The sequence below is a fragment of the Chaetodon auriga genome, chromosome 10, assembly GCF_051107435.1.
Source record: "Chaetodon auriga isolate fChaAug3 chromosome 10, fChaAug3.hap1, whole genome shotgun sequence".
NCBI classification, from domain to species: Eukaryota; Metazoa; Chordata; class Actinopteri; order Chaetodontiformes; family Chaetodontidae; genus Chaetodon; species Chaetodon auriga.
In genome coordinates this window covers 21,876,713-21,893,238 of record NC_135083.1, presented here as the reverse complement: position 1 = coordinate 21,893,238, position 16,526 = coordinate 21,876,713, and the positions used below count along the sequence as shown (strand labels likewise).

The 16,526-nt window shown below is 40.4% G+C and overlaps 1 protein-coding gene across 1 annotated transcript; it reads left to right on the top strand.

Annotated features, from left to right (window-relative positions):
- Nucleotides 1-7,485: 7,485 nt before the first annotated feature.
- On the top strand, nucleotides 7,486-14,921 carry LOC143327471 (uncharacterized). Its single transcript, XM_076741824.1, has 5 exons — nucleotides 7,486-7,681; nucleotides 8,153-8,213; nucleotides 8,418-8,449; nucleotides 8,997-9,150; nucleotides 14,793-14,921. Exons 1-5 carry the CDS (start codon nucleotides 7,663-7,665, stop codon nucleotides 14,836-14,838), a joined length of 312 nt encoding a protein of 103 aa, XP_076597939.1. The 5' UTR covers nucleotides 7,486-7,662; the 3' UTR covers nucleotides 14,839-14,921.
- Nucleotides 14,922-16,526: the final 1,605 nt, after the last annotated feature.

Genomic DNA, 16,526 nt, shown 5'->3' with positions numbered 1-16,526 from the left:
AGAGGAACTTTTCATTTGAAGAATGACAACAAGGTACTACCAGAAGTCAAGTGAAAAAGAAAGAAGAAACATTCTAGTGAAAAGAGCGTTCTCTAAAATTCGTATTAGTGCAGTTGTTTCCATAATAACTGACAACAGCAGGCTCTGTGTCCTAAGTGCCTGTTTGACTAAAACATAAAACATAGGACCTCATGGCAATATTAAAGCATAGACAAAGTTCCCAAAACATATATAGGAGGAGGAGAAAAGCAGCTGGTCCATAATAGGTTCCTCACGGAGCAGCTAGCATGGCTGAATAGTCTTCGTCTTGTCTTTCATGGTGATTTAGTTTCTTTCATTCACCTTTAATAGGAATGTATTAGATGCAACAGTAACTGCCTCAGCTGAGTTTTTAGAAATGGGACAAAAAAGGACAAAAAACAAACAAAAACAAAGTTATTCAAGGTCAAAGCACTGAAGATTTCCATTTGGGAAAGACAATGTCCCTGTTAGTCACGATAATCCACACAACTTGCAAATGCAGCTTGAGGGTCTCCACAGTCCACCATTGTTGAATTATTACATTACTGTACAATAATTCTTTGATATCCTTTTTTTTTTTTTTTTTTTTTTTTTTTTTCCATTTTTACAGTAATCATTTGATAAAATACAGTTTATGAGATCAGATCAGATTACTGTAACATCATTAAAGACACTCTGATTATGTTACAGCCTTTCATTCATTTGCTGTCAGGTTGGGATACAGACAAATACGCAACTTGAAAAAAATCACAAGAGGACAATACTGTTAAAACAATTGCAGACTGTGTGAGTGATTTAAGATCATCATCTTGAATTGTCCAGGAGGAGTGAGGGTGTCGATCTAATTCTGTGTGTTTGGTGTATAAAAATAAGCCAAACAGGCTGGCAAGCAGCTTCCAGAGTAATCCATGTCACTTTGAATGCTAACATTTCTATAGTTTGTTAGTCATATTTGATATTATGTAATCAGCTCAGCAGTCATAATGTGTCCCCTCACCATTAGAGAGACATGGTCTTACATTTTACAGCCAATTCTTAAAAGACTGACTATGCAATGACTAAAAAGTGCAAATACAACCATAGATGCAGGAATTTTTTTTTTTAATTTACTTTATGTATTTTATTTCTGTCCTGATTTTTCTGAACCCTTCTTTTCTGATTTGAAGTCCTCTACTTCTTCCAATTCTTGAATCCCAAAAATTGTGTGTTGTCTCTGGGAGCTTCTCATCAGTGGATTCTGCCTCCTCTGTGGACTCGAGGGGGACTTGAGCCTCTTTCAGGTGTGTGATGACAGGTGTATTCGAAGGAGGGAATATGAGGGACCTTTGCATCTTCCATGGCTCACCCTCAGGCGTTTCTTCATGCCTGGCCTTCTTTAGGGGAGGTCGACCGTCCTCTCGCTCAGCCTCAACCTTGGTGGAAAGCTGAAGGTTGAGGGAGATCTGATCGTTGAGCTGAGTTTTCAGCTCCTCCAGTTCTCTCCCAACATTTTGCTGCAAGGTGCTCTTCTTCTCCTCCGCCATCTTTTGACGAGGGGTGTCCTGCTCAGCCCTCAAGGTATTGATCACGCGCCAGCCTTCTGACACCGTGTCCGAGTGAGACTGAAGTGTGTCAGCCTGCTGTCTTGCAGTGATCAGATCAGTCTCATATCTTTGGCTGATCTTCTGGTCCATTTTGGTCCTTTCCAGTTCTTCTTGAAGAAGCTTGTGAATTATGAATTGATGTCACTAGGCTATATCGACTCAGTTTTTGTCCTATTTTTTTGTCAGAAAAAATCAGTAGTGTGTGTAAATGAGATCAGTGGCGGTTATAGATAGACTTTACTAGGAGGGCCAAGAAGGAGCCAGTGTTTAACCAGAGGGCCACATTAAAAATGGCAACAAATGATTTTTAAAGATTATCAACTTTATTTTACTTTAAAATCATATAAACATTTATTTTGTCCAAGAGTGAGTGCAGGTGCAAGAGAGGTAGGGCCATAAAAAAATGAAAAATACAGTACAGGGTACAAATACAGGGTGTCAATTCAAAAAAACTCCAGGCTACAACAATGTGCCATTTCCTATTCATGGAAGCCCCACTACAGTGGACAGTTGAGTCCACACTTGAGCTCAAAGAAAACTTCCCTGTATGGCTCAATAAAACAAACCAGCTCAGCTGTACTGCATGTTTTTTTAACTTCACCACTCTGTGTTTTTCTGTCCAAAACTCTCTTAAATTGATGGAGCTCATGCCCTTAATCATCAATGTCTGCATTATACAAACGGCCAAATGAAAAAAACATTGCTCTCCTTTAAAAAGGCATCACTCTGGGGGTTGAGAGACTGTATGCTTCTCATGAGCTCACAGCTGGTATTGGAGAAATGTCTGTTGAACTCATTGAGCGTGCTGTCAATTACAGGATAGAAAAATGACGTGCGAAACATATCTTTGTCTCGTTCTACCTCCCTCTGACCATCAGTGCTTAGTGTGCAGTAGCCACTGAGTGTAGAGCTCAGCCTTTCCTGACGTTTCGCCACTGACGTTGTTGCAGAATCACACAGCTCACAAATATTCAATGCTTCATCCCACAACTTATCAAATAAAGACTCCTGCTGGTGGTCTTTCAGTAGCTTTGTCTCCCCAAACAACTTACGCAGAGTAACAAGATGCACAACAATTTCTAGGTCAATTTGAGCCAGAAGAGCTCGGGTCTCAACAGTTTTTTCACCATGACGTTCTTGAGCAATCTCTTGCAGTAGTCGTTTAAGGGCAGGTAGAGTGTCCAGAATATTACGCAGGGCAGGAAATCAGCATGCCCCACGTGTGTCGCTTAAACGTTGCTGAATGAGCTGATGTTCGGCTCCCACTTGAGGTCCTGGGAAATGATAGTTCCCAGGAAGCGGAAAGACTCCACAGTGTCAATAGTGGAGTCACAGAGGGTGATGGGGGCAGGTGAGGCTGAGTTCTTCCTGTAGTCCACAACCATCTCCACTATCTTTAGAGCGTTGAGCTCCAGGTTGTTCTGGTTGCACCAGGTCACCAGATGGTCAACCTCCCACCTGTAGGCGGACGCGTCGCCATCAGAGATGAGTTCGATGAGTCAACATTTTCATATTTTGTGATTAAGCATCATGTGGTCTGTGTGGCCAAACACATGAGCAACAACAACAATTATTTCATTCAGATCAAACATAAATCAAAGACATTTGTGTGGAATATTTAGTATTTCTCACAATGTATAAATTGAACTGTAACAGTGGGAGTTTTGTTTTGTTATTCTGTGTCTACTGTTTGCTACATTTCTAGATTATACTTTTATAAGATTTTATCATTTTATACTCTTCATCCAAAAAAAGAAAAAAACTGTCTTCCTCCAGAGTCGTTCAGTTTTTTAACCTTTTGGTTGTTTTCTCAATGGCCACCAGATGGCGCTTAAATGTTCCACTGCATTATGGTCGAAGCCTCAGTCACTTCATGTGCATCATATTCTGTTTGGCTGTTCAGGTCTGCTTGTCCTCCTTTCTCTTACTCTGCTCTTACAGCACTTGAAAGAGCTTCTTGTTTTTAACAATGCAAATTCTAATTAAAAAAATTAATATCCTCAAGATGAATGTCCAGGAGTAATTCATTTCTAGAAATAAAAAGAAAACTGATACCAATAAATACATCAATTTGATATTAAAGATATACTACAACAAAGACAGAAGGAATAAGATATGCAATAAATAGTATAAGAAGATACTACAGAGGAAGATGCAATTATGCAGTCTCCAGAAGGTTGTTATAAAACGATCACTGACTGTACACAGAACAATATTTCCCATTTGACAGGAACAAATTCACACACATCAAACATCTGCCAAAATATATAATTAATGAAACAGAAGCTCTTAATACACCATATGATCCAAATGATCAACATATCAGCAAGGGTGAGCCAAAGCAAAGAAAATCAGTCAGAGTTTCTGATTAACACCTTGCAAAAACTTTATAACATCACACTAAGGCCACAGCTCAAACAAATACAAATCAAAAGTAAAAGCACTTGGTGAAGTCTAAATTGGCCACACCTGGTCGAGGAATGTGTGGGTGTAATCTGTGGGTGGAGGGCATGTTCACGAGAGCACCATCATGGAGCAAAAGAAACCAAAGAGACAGTGTCTGTGCAGTTAGAAACATGTTCAAAATGAGCCTAATGGACATAAGTCTGTGTGGTCGAGCTTCTCCTGAGAGCACCAACTCCACACTTTGACTGTAGTGCTAAACTATGGTGTGACAAATACAGCATGGGGGACATTTCCAGAGCTTCTGGCCAGTCTAAACATTATAAGTACACTTGCTGTTGACAGTGAAGTTGTTGTGTTTACTGCAGGTGTTTTACATGCACAGCTGGTGAGATATGTGCCAGTTCATAGCTTCTCTTCAATCATTTGGAATAATACAGCATCCACCCTCTGGAATTCTTTGGTCAACCAAAGCTGTTGTGACATTTTTTATTCAAAGTCCTCCTCCACTCAACAACATGTTCTGCTCATAGTTTCAAGGATGGGATCTAAACACAGACAGGGCAGATTTAAGTGATTTCAATGATTATTTGATTCAGAAGGCTCATAGGCAGGTGCAGACAGGCAGACAGGCAGGCAGGCAGGTCCAGGTCCAGGTCCAGATCTAGGTGCAGGTGTAGGTTACAGAGGCTCCAAAGCAAATGGGATGAACTGACAGAGGAGCAAAGGATGTGGGCCAGTGTACATATAGAGAGCGCCTGATGAGGTAATTGCAGGGCAGATGGGAGTGGCAGGCTCTGGGATGGAAGGAGAAAGGTCTGGAAGCAGGAATATCCAACTTACACAAGTTTGATGTGGAAACTTAAAGGCTCCAGTGCACAGACACAGAGGATGGACTTTTCAGTGAAGTCATTGTGTGTCAGATGGATACATGCTAGATCTGGTTACTCCAAACATTTTTTTGTTGTGTCAAGGGGAATATTAATATGAGATGACAATTGTAATGACCCAGATAAATAATAAGGCAAGTGACAAATAATGTTCCAACCAGCTGATGACAATCATAACAGTTTTTGGAAATTACAACCTGTTATCCAGTCAGCTACCAGCAACAATCCCAGAAGATGTCCTCCTGGGGCTTCCAAGTGAGGTCCCAATGAAAGGTGCTCCAATGACACTTGTCAATGTCAGATGTTGATTTAATCTCAAATGTGTTCGATAGTTGCATGAGTCTGGACGTCAAAATCACCTTGTAGTTGGAAGAAGAAAGAGATGGCTTTTAAAAATGTCAACTGTAGTGAGGCTGAGAGTGTGTCTGATGGACAGCTGCAGGGAGTGATGACAGGAGAGGACCAAACCTGCACAGACAATAGAGATGTGGAGACGTCGCATGTGAGGTACAGGAAGAGTAAGAAACTGAGAGAGAGAGAGTGAGGATGCAACACTGGTGTGAGTCTGTGAAAGAGGAACAGAGAGAGAGAGAGGGAGAGAGAGAGAGAGAGAGAGAGAGAGAGAGAGAGAGAGAGAGAGAGAGAGAGAGAGCATTATGTAACATTATTTCTGCTGGAAACATAGAAAAGGGGGATCCCAGAAAGCACAGCAGTGACTACGCTCACTGGCCCACCACTGCATTACATTTTGTTGTCAGTTTTTCAGCAAAATACTGTGCAGTTGGCAGGTAAAGTTCATGACCATTTGGAAAAAACTTTTTTCACATCACAGACTGTGAATAGTGTTTGAAAGTTGGTAGTGAGAGAGAGGGAGAGGCACATTAGAATAAAAACGTTCATTTCCAAACACAATTCTTCACGGCCAAAAAAACTACAAAATAATATGTAGATCTGTTCAAAGGGTGACTCACTGCACCCTGGTGCGTTTGAATAGACTGCAGCTCGAACTGATATCAAGATGTTGGTGAGTGTGACTCCTTCATTGGGAACACCAGTCCTTTTCATTTGTTCAGCTATGTCTCTACATATAGGGTCTTTGTCCAGTAGGATATTTCTACGATGTGTTGATTTTGACCTTCCATTCATTTCAGCATCGGACATCTGTGTGAGGTCAAGTTAATGTGGTGTAAATTCCTAAAAAAGATATTATTTTTCTAGAAAACAGTTGAAGTATGATGTTCTCCATATGTCACACTTGTGTGTGCCAGCCATCCCAGACTCAGCAGAACAAGGAGCAGACTTGGTGGTGATTGACCCACAAACTGGAGCGACGTTTGCCAGGGTACTGTGCAGCAGTGAGGACGAGGAGCTCTGCAGCTGAGAGACACAATGTCAGCAGGAGCCATGCTTCTTTCTGGGGGGCTTCCCAGAAGGTGCCTTCAGGACTGGGTCTGACTCAGTAGTTTTCATTTGTGTCCAACCCCTTGTTTTGGTGTTCCCAATGAAAGAGTCACACTCACCAACATCTTGATCTCTGTTCGAGCTACAGTTTTTACTGTTTAAAAAACACAAAGCAATTAACAAAAGGCTTTCGAAATAGTCAGGTAGGCAAAGGTCGAATCCAAAGAAATGAGTCCAAACAGGCAAACAAATCCAAAAAGACAGCAGGAATCCAAAAAGAAGAGAGATCCAGGGAAAAGACAAAGCAATAGTGCCAAGAAAGAAAACATGGAAACACAGGAAAACACTGGGAAACATTGGGAAACATTAAGAAATAATGGGAAACATTGGGATACATTAGGAAGGGCTGGGACTCCTGACAAACAAGGTAAAAGGATGAACTGGCACAGACTGAAGGAAAAGACTGGCTTAAATACTCTGAGGAGGGAGGAGCAATGAAGGAACAGGTGAAACAAATCAATTACAAAGGCAGGAAAACACAGGAAGCAAAGCAACAGATGACACATGAGGAAAACTTTGAACATAAAACAAGAAATAACAAAAATAACACCCAAAACCATGACATCATAATTCATGGTACGATCGTGTTCATTTTTTTTTTTTTTTCTTCTATCGTGATCCCAAATCCCTCTTTTGTCTTCCCTGTAAATTTCAGCCTCTGGGTGTTGCTTACTGGAAGCTATATCTTCTGTGACAGCCCAGTCCCTGATCAACAAACTCAGAACCTGATCATCAACATTCCTCACTGGGCCAGCAGACACTTACTGTAAATATGACAAGTGTAAAGCTGCCTTGCATTGTGAGCCCTAACGTGATTTATGTTTCTGCCTCTTTCAAGTCCCAGTTTATGAATTTTATTCCTAATTAAAATCCTTATTAGGCAGTCTTTTTGAATAGTTTAAAATGACATATTCAGTGATACTTAACTTTCCTCAGTGAACTGTTTTAGTTCAGTAAGTTAGCTCTTTCGGACAGTTGAAACCTATGAACCTGCAAAATGCAGCATGAAGTGTTTCATGATTCTGATTGACTGTTGCCTTTGTTGATCAGAGCTGAGGAATGTTACTGTGACAGAAAGCTGAAGTTCCAGTTTTGCATCGGGCTCATCACAACACCTCCTACAGTATCGAGCTCCTTCATATCGTATCTGAGGAGTCAAAAACAGTATCAAGTGAGGGGATTTCTTTGTGATTGATCACACCCGAGTGGTATCAGAGAATTTCAAGGAACTACAGCTGGAAGATCTGAGAAGAAAAGGAATGAAAGAATAACTTTTGCTGTCATTGTGAGCTGCTTCACAAAAAATGGACCCGTCTGACGGTGGTGAGCTGAATTCAAGTCTCAACACACTGCTGAGATTAGTCAGGTGCAGTTTTTGCTTGCTGTAAACATTCATCCTTTTCATGCTGATCCTTTAGAGACCCTCTCCTTGTGACCTGTGGATTTTGTCCCCCATCATTTGCATTGGAAGCAGATTCGGAGGGGATCTCTTACTGACCAATCTGAACAGTACGAATGATTACAGTTGGCAAAAAGGGCTGCAATGTTCATATAAGTATTGTTTTAAGATGGAAATGAAACATTGTGAGCCTATTTTATAGTGCTGCTAGTTTGATAGAAATGTAGATATAACACAGTGAAGTTTCATTTTCCCAGCTGCCATCATTAGTGAATTGGAAATCATCTGATCCGTATCTTAAAAGTATTTTGTGGAGATTAACAACGTGGATTATTGGCAGAACATTAATCAATGTAAATGTCTCTTCATCTGTATGAATGTGTCTCATTTTTCAGAATCAGATCAGCGGAACCTTCAGATGGCTCCTGTTACAGAGGACAACACCAGGGTCAACAGGTGAACCTAAGACACCTGATGCTCAGTTTAAATTGTTACTAAATAAAAGTCCGTCCTTCAGCACTGGTCTTTATCTTAGATTTCAGTAACAGGTAACACAATATCGATGGTGGTCACAGTCCGACATTTCTTTGAATTTAAAGAAGTCATGTTTTCTTCCACATTGCTTCAACCTTGATAACATTATTTCATTGTTTTTTACAGACATATCACACTGCCAACCTGTGTTTCCTCTGGTAAGCTTTGTGTGTATTCTTAATAAAAATAATGGTACTCAAAGGTGGGACAAAGTCATTGTTTGTAGGTCACAAGTAAGTCTGTAGTAAGTTTGTGAATGAAATCCCAATTCAGGTCCCAAGTCAAGCCCATGTCCTAAACATGGTGTGTTGAGTCCTAAACAGGCCAATATACACTCTTAGAATTTAAAGCATTTGTTTTATCAAACAGAGTAACAGCACAGTGATTTTTAAGATTTGCATGGTTTATGTTATTTATCAACATAATGAGGAGATAAGTATTTGGCAAGTCAAGGAAAGTTGACACCGAATGTAACAGTTAAGGGTTTCAGATGTTCCCTGTGTATTTCACTCGATTCATGTAAACCTCACTCCTGAATCACAAAATCCACTCGTAGCAGTTAGAGTCAAAGTGGAGTTGCAAGTGTTTTTTGATTAAGTCAAAGCTGAAACTCACATGACTTGAGTCCACACCTGCTGTACAGGGTTGGTGGTACACACTGTGACCTGTCCTCTATACTACTAATGAGAATCAAATTGTCTTCAGGTTTGGCATCAGTCATCTCCATCTTTTGTGTTGGACTGCTGTCGGGAGGTGCAGGTGGTCTTCTGCTGGGAGCGACAGCAGTCGTCGCGCTTCAGTCGCTGGAGCTTCTGGCTGACAACAGCCTGCTCATGGACCAGTTAGACAAACATGTTAGGTACAATTCTTATTATTTTGGAAATAATGATCAAATGCATGGAATTCAAATGTCCATCTTTGCAGAGATGTTTGGTGTTTTTTCCTCAACCTTGTCATTAGCTGTAGGTATCTATATTGGATTAGCAACTTACTCACTGGGGATTAAAAGATCTGGTGAAGCAGCGATGGGAAAGGCCCTGGCTGTCGCTGGGCCAGTGTGTCTCATGGCTGTCACTATAACCGGATACATTCTGGGTATAGCTTTAGAAAGTTTTCTATCCATTACTTTAAATGTTACTGTTTTGCAGCGTTTTTTCATTCCAATAGTAGTAGTATGTACATTTACAGTCCTCTCTCTCTTCTGGTTTAACCCACAATTTTATCATTGTTTTATCATCGTTCCTTCAATTTTTTACTGTGCAGTATATTTATTTGTCATGTTTTTGATGGGTTTTATGTTTAATATTAGGTTAATACTTGTAGTTGTTTTGATCCCTCTGATTATAGCTACAAGAGAACTTGAAAAATCACGTTCCCTCAAACTAACCACTGTAACCGTGCCATTGATGTTGAACATATATGATGTATATAACGCTTCAGGGCAGCTGATTGTTTCCTTACATTCACCAACATCCACAAACACATGCAGGGTTGTACTGGAGGCCATTTTTCCTGCAGTTTTAATATCTCTGCTGTTGACAGTTACTGTAGGAATGTCATTATTTGTGTCTTGGCAAAAGGGTGGAGCAGGTAAAATCTGTTTTACTGCAGCAGGTTCTGGTACAGCAGTTTTAGGTGCCATAAAGTTGGCTCTCCCTGTGCTGGGTCCAGGTCCCACTATAGGAGCTCTAACGGGGGTGGCGGGGGCAATAGGAGTATCTCTTTCTGCAGCAGAGGCTGCAACAGACCAGTATGGACAAGGGGTAGACCGCTCTGGATTTGTTGGAAGGTTGGGGGTGACAGTGGGTGCAGCTGCTGGAGCTTTTGTATCCTCATGTGCCCACAGCGGGCTGTCAGGGGTGTTCATTGGTCTGTGTGCAGCTACAATTCCTGCTGATACCTTTCTTAAACTGTTTTTATTTCACGCATCACAGTGGTTGTTTGGGTGTTTGTACGTGTGCATGTATATAGTTATAGTCCTTAGAATATTTACCCACAATGTTTGGTTGTTTCATGTTCTATATAAGTTTCCTCTAGCTTTTATGTATGTGATATTTTATCTCTGCTTTCTGGTCTGATGGATAGACAGACAAACATTTCATGCGCCACTTTTGCTCACAAAAAAACCCCAAAAAACATCGGCACGCATTTGAGTCTGGGTCAGCTGGGGTTTGCTTTAACCAGAACTTGCAGGGGTTTATCTGGACCTGATTGCTCTGCTAAAATGAGCACAGGTTCAGCTCTAAAGATCAGAGTAATACAGACCTTTCCATAATCAATCTTACTGGCTGACTGTAGAAATTTGACCCTGTTTTGTTCATTGCTCTCAATATACTTCCACAACAATAGACATGACAGCTGAGACCAAGGATAAATAAAGCTTAATAAATAAAGGTAAAGAACAGACAGAACTATTATTTTGGCAAATATGTGGTAAAATAAGTGTGTATATAAATGTATATAAAGAAACAGCCCCAGTGACCAAGAAGATAAATAAAATGTCACATCCAATCAAGTGTTTGTCTAAGTTGTAAACAATACAATTAGTACAAAGACGCGAACATTGAACTGATATACATGGATGATTGTACAATATATGCATGTCTACATGTCTTCATACAGCGAGCACGATACATATAGACAGTGACAGTGCATGATGATATGTACACGTTGAAAATGGATCATTTAAACTGTAAGAACACAATCTGTAGTAGAAGTGGTTTTGGTTTTCGTGTGAGAGGGTTATTGACCGATTTAACTGCTCACCGGAGTGATGGCCTGTGGGAAAAATCTGTTCTTGTGTGTGGGTGTTTTGGCATACAGAGCTCTGTAGCACCTCCCAGAGGGGAGAAGTTGGAACAGGTAGCATCCAGGATGAGATGGATCTCAAATGATGTTTCCTGAATGTATCCAGACTCTGAACTCGTCTAAGTCCGGACCGGCGGGCTGGATGGTACGAATGATTTCTTGTAGAGTAGCTCAAGAGAGCAGCTCCGAGGCTGCCATCCACAGCACCATTTTGCTTTATAGGAAATATAAGAAAATCATATTTGCAATATGTTCAAGTTAAACTTCAGATATGATGTCCTTGAGTTGGGTTGAAGTCATTTCTGCAAGACAACAGCAACTGGGTTTAGAGTTAAAAACAGGTGCAGTTTTATCTCGACCTCAGAGGACACAGTGGGGTTGAGGAGACCATGTGATTTTTTTTCTGATGACACAGATTGAAACCCATCCTGAACCTTAAACTGCAGCCAAGTTAATGACAGAGCAACAGCCCCATGGTCTACATGAACATGTGCACATAGAAATTAAGTATCATTCACAGAGGACAACTTTGTGCAACTTTTGATTTTAGAGCTTTTACTTTATTTCAACTTGAAAACAAAATGTTCTTGTTCAGAATAAAGAACCCCAAAGAACATTTCTGAGTCCTGTAATTTCACCATGCTTCATTTTAACAGTTACAGGAACAGTTCAAAGCTCTTTCTCACTCTCTGCCAAAAGTGAGCACTCCAGCACTGCTATGTCCTATGTTCTCTGCAGAACAACTCGTAACTATTTTAAGCGGCAACTTCAAGGTATGAACTAAATATTGCTCAGTGTAATGGCTATAAAATAATGACAGCATCTGCATTTAGATTGGTTCCCTATAAGCTTTGCTTCCACTTCGCAATTTCATCTCCCGGTGATGGTGATCCAGTCCTGCTGGCACTGTTTCTTTCTGCTTTCATGTCTCCATTATGAACTAAATGATGAATAAACTTGTGCTTTTTCTCCTAATGTTCTCCTCTATTCCCCCCTCCACCCTGATGCCAGCCCCTGCTGTAGTTACGTGTTTGTACAAAGGAATTCTCAAATGTTATTAGTCCATATAAAATTATGACAGTTTCACTTTATGTCTTCGGTGAACATGCGTCTTTCTCCTCTTTCATTTCTTAAGTGGTGTTGACCGTTTCTTCACGGAAACTTGGAAACAAATGAAGTGGATCCTGTGTTTTTGGTAGTTGCTGGGCACTGGGCTGGTGTACGACAGCGGTGCCAAAAGTAATACTGCATGGAGACACTGGGGAGGTTGAAAAGTTGTCTATTTTCACTTTAATAAAGTATTGCACCAGTTTTGGCACTGCTGGACTTACAATGGAAAAATGATTCAAATCAATGCAGCAGAAAGACAGATGATGTCTTTTTAATTCCCCACAAGCTTATTCTTTGTCAAAACCTGGTGCTTACTGCTTACTTTTACACACTAATAACTAAATGCACAAGGTCAACACCCAACACAAGGTCCCAGGCTGAGAGGCAGGCGGACCAGCAGTCCCCACACCAGAAGCCTCTTCGGATGCAGACACAGGAGCTTTTAAGCGCTTTAGTCACAGGTCAGGTGCACCTCATTCAGCAATCAGATTTAGCACACCTGGGCAGAGTTAGAGAGGACAGGAGAGGAAAAGGGACAAACAGCACAGGGAACACGCATAGCCATAACACAGCATCATCCACCCTGCAACTTATATTATCAGTTATCAGACATCACATAGCTCCATCTGGAGACACAAAAAGCTTTATACAACTTTTTTCACATATGCTGTAATACTCCCCTGGGTTATTCATCATTTGGATAGCTCTGGAAGAGATTTTCCTCTCAGACTTTCTCACACTTTCAATCACAAAATACTCTCTTCAGCTCAGTAAGCACTCCCTGTTATGTTCTGTAAAGCATTTACTGTTTGTGTTGTAAAGTACAGACGGACTGATGTTCGAATGCTACACGTTCATGTTCTGGCAGTGTGGTCATGTTGATTTTGATAACAGCTTTTAAGGTTACATACTTAGTAATACTTATCAAACAACGCTCATTGAGCTTTTTTTAGTTTTGGTCACTACTTTTATAGCTTGAAATTTTCTTTGTGCACAATTGAAATTGAACAATTGACAACTGGTGAAAGTGCAGCATGAAGTGTTCAGTGTTTTGATTGAAAGTGGCCTTTGTTGATCATAGCTGAGGAGTGTTCCTGTTACAGAATGAAGATCCAGTTTATTTTGGGGTCATATACAAAATCATTCTGCAGTATTGAGCTTTACCGTATCTGAGGAGTAAAAACAGTATGAAGTGAAGGATTTGCATTGACCACATTTGAATGGTATCACAGAATTTGAATGAAAAGTGGGAAGATACAAGAGCAAAAGCAGTCGAATGCTAACTTTTGTTGTCATCTGTGATCTGCCTCATAAACGATGAACAGACGTGACACTGGTGAGCTTCTTTACGTTTTAACATGCTGCTGAAATTTGGGTCTCAACTAAAGGAAAACTCAAGTTTATTTTAATTTTCCTCATTCCCATAAATGTGGCCATATTGGCTCTATGGGTTGAGCTAATTTTGCCCAGGCAGGGAGAGGAGGGCTCACACAAAAGCTTTCCAAATAAAAATGGTTTATCATTTCAAATGCTCATCTCTGAGATAGACTGAAAACATGAAGCAACATTAGCATTCACATGGAGTCATGCTCCTGATGAATCTAAGTTAAATATTAATTCTCCTTTTAGCTCTGATTTGGTCTCCTCCAACTCCTAAGCAACATATTTCCTCTACATTGAACATACTGAAGTTCAACACATTGTGACTAACTTCATCTGCTCCTTAGTGTTGTTTATCAGAGCTTTACCTCTGAAAAACAGCTGCCTCCTGCACCTGGTAATAGAGTCAATGGGAGCAGTGATACTAAAGAGTGCCTCGTGCATCTGTATGAAACGCTGAGGAGCGCGACAAAGCAGCACTGGTATTTTCTGACCTGGGATGAGAATATCTTCAAAATGTGCAAGATATTTTCCACATTAGAAAAAAAGTTGTGTATACTGACGACCAGCTCTGTCAAATCCAAACCAAACCTTGCAACAAATACTAACTCTGTGAACTGTGGCTACATTTTGGATTTTAAATCTACCATTGTTCAAATGCATCACAATCATAGTTGTTATGCAGAAAATGAGCTACACTCTTATTAAATGACAAACAAACATTTTACCAGGTAATGTTCCTAACATCCTTTAATCGACTTGTTTATATAATGGATCCTCTTTTTTTGTGTGTGCCTGTGTAGGGGCGCGCCACATTGTAAACCCATGAATTTTCAAGTAAGCGTGTGTGCCATGTGTGTTTATATATAAGCTCCACATGTGATAACATTCTCCCATTTCTCTTGGTGGAAATATTTATGCTAAGTCCTCATTTAAGCATGCAGTTCAAACAGACAGGGTCGGGTGTTCTTTCCTCTTTTTCCACACACAGTCAGCCTCCGGGGGGCCTTCCCATACAAGACGAAGCATTGTGATCGTGGCGTGCCGCTCCCCTCTCCCCCGCCCCAGTATATGTGTGTTTATACCAGGACCTGATATCCATTTTCCATCACTCACTCCTGTAGCTTGGAGGTATTTATTTTTAGCTTGCAAGGAGTAGTTTCAAGGGAACTGTGATATGTAAATACTTGTGATGCACCACAGGTGTCCCATCGCCCACAGAGAGGATGCACAGTCTGATGATGTTTAAAGAGAAGATGAAAAGGAGTCAGCCAGGTTGGCAGTGGTCTGTGTACAGGAGTGTTCATGGAGACTCATTTCCACAACGACTCGATGGACTCTACGAGAGCAGGATTATTACTTTAACTCAGGCTTTCTGATGTTAATATTTCTAGTCATTCAACACCAGACTGGTTGCATTAATACTGGTGTGATCATTGTGTGAACTCATGCCTTGTTTGTCATGTAAAGCTTGAGAAAGTGAAAGTCACACATTCTCTTCAAACCTGATATTTTCCAAAATGATTTCAGCTGCACTCCATAATATCTTTTATATGAATTATTGATCATATTGATATTCATTACAAATAATGATGTGAAATGTGAAAGATGTTGCTCTGCCTTGTTTTTAGTCTCTTTATCCACTTGAGTTTGTGGAAACTACAACAGAGCTAAAAGGAATCCATCAGGCCAGAGATATGAATCCACATCAATGTTAATTTTGCTCTGTGTTTACTCCATTGCTTGCGAACATGTTCACCATAAACAACCTTTGCAAGACAACAATCTGGCAGATGCAGTAATTTTTGTTTAATTCTCTGTGGCCGAAGCATCAGTGAATGAGAAAAGACTCGTTGTGTGTATCCTTAAGGTCCATCAAGCTGTTGAATGCATTTCTGCCCCCATAACACATCCACTAGCCAAATCTTGAAATCCTTGTGTTACATGCAGAACAACCAAAACATGGAAACACTTTCACAAGCATTGCTCCATAGTGCTACAAGTGCTCAAAAACTCCACAGGATGCTTTTGAGTTTATACCTAACTCCCTGTGGGGAAATTTTTATACTGTGCATTTTACACATCCTAACTGTTAAGAGGCAATGGGCAGCCCCAGCATAAAACCCAGGCACCAGCTGCAGTTAAGAACAGTGCCGTGGTCTTAGGAGGAAATCACCATTTCATCTCAACACTTCATACCTTACTATAGTGGTCTAGAATTAGAAAGAAAATAAAATAACAATATATTAACTCCCTCACCATGAACTGGCTGGCTCCCAGAGGGTCTGAGGTCAGCCCAATATGCCAAGCTGGGAATGACTTGCAACAGACCAGCTCCCTCCTGAAAGTCTGGTGTTGACTCAAAGCAATCGCACGCATGAGAGAACAATAAGAAATCTAAATTTAATTAAACAAAAGGAAAAAACAACATATCAAAACAAGAAAAAAAAAAAAGAGCGTGCACTCTGTTAACCGTCTCCAGTCACCTCCTTCCCGGGCTGCACTGAACCCCCACAAAGCCCAACTAGCCGACACTTGCGTATTTTCATTTAATTTTTTAATATTTATTTCATTAACTTATTTCTCAACATTATCATTTTTATTCATTTACATATTTTTTTTTATTTATCTCTCCTCCATGCACATACGTGCACTCTCCTCTAGTCAGTTAGGCATATATAAATATACATTACATACATTTACACAACACACTTCCATGCATGCAGACATGTGCCAAACTCCAACTCCAACAAAGACGACATCATATTCAAATCAAAATGTTAGGTTGATACACAATGAGTAAATGTCTGTCTAATTTGTTACCTGTTTCTACTGGTGTGCTTGTGGTTTCACAGATATGTGCAGTCTGCCCACAATGAGCAGACATAAAGTTTAAGGCAAAGTTTTATAGTAATAAGCTCATCTATTCTCATCTTT

What these genes read in the sequence shown, in the direction of transcription:
- LOC143327471 (XM_076741824.1), top strand. An exon ending in GACAACACCAGGGTCAACAG is followed by an intron (nt 8,214 to 8,417) that starts GTGAACCTAAGA and finishes TGTTTTTTACAG; the next exon opens with ACATATCACACTGCCAACCT. An exon ending in CAGTTAGACAAACATGTTAG is followed by an intron (nt 9,151 to 14,792) that starts GTACAATTCTTA and finishes GATGCACCACAG; the next exon opens with GTGTCCCATCGCCCACAGAG.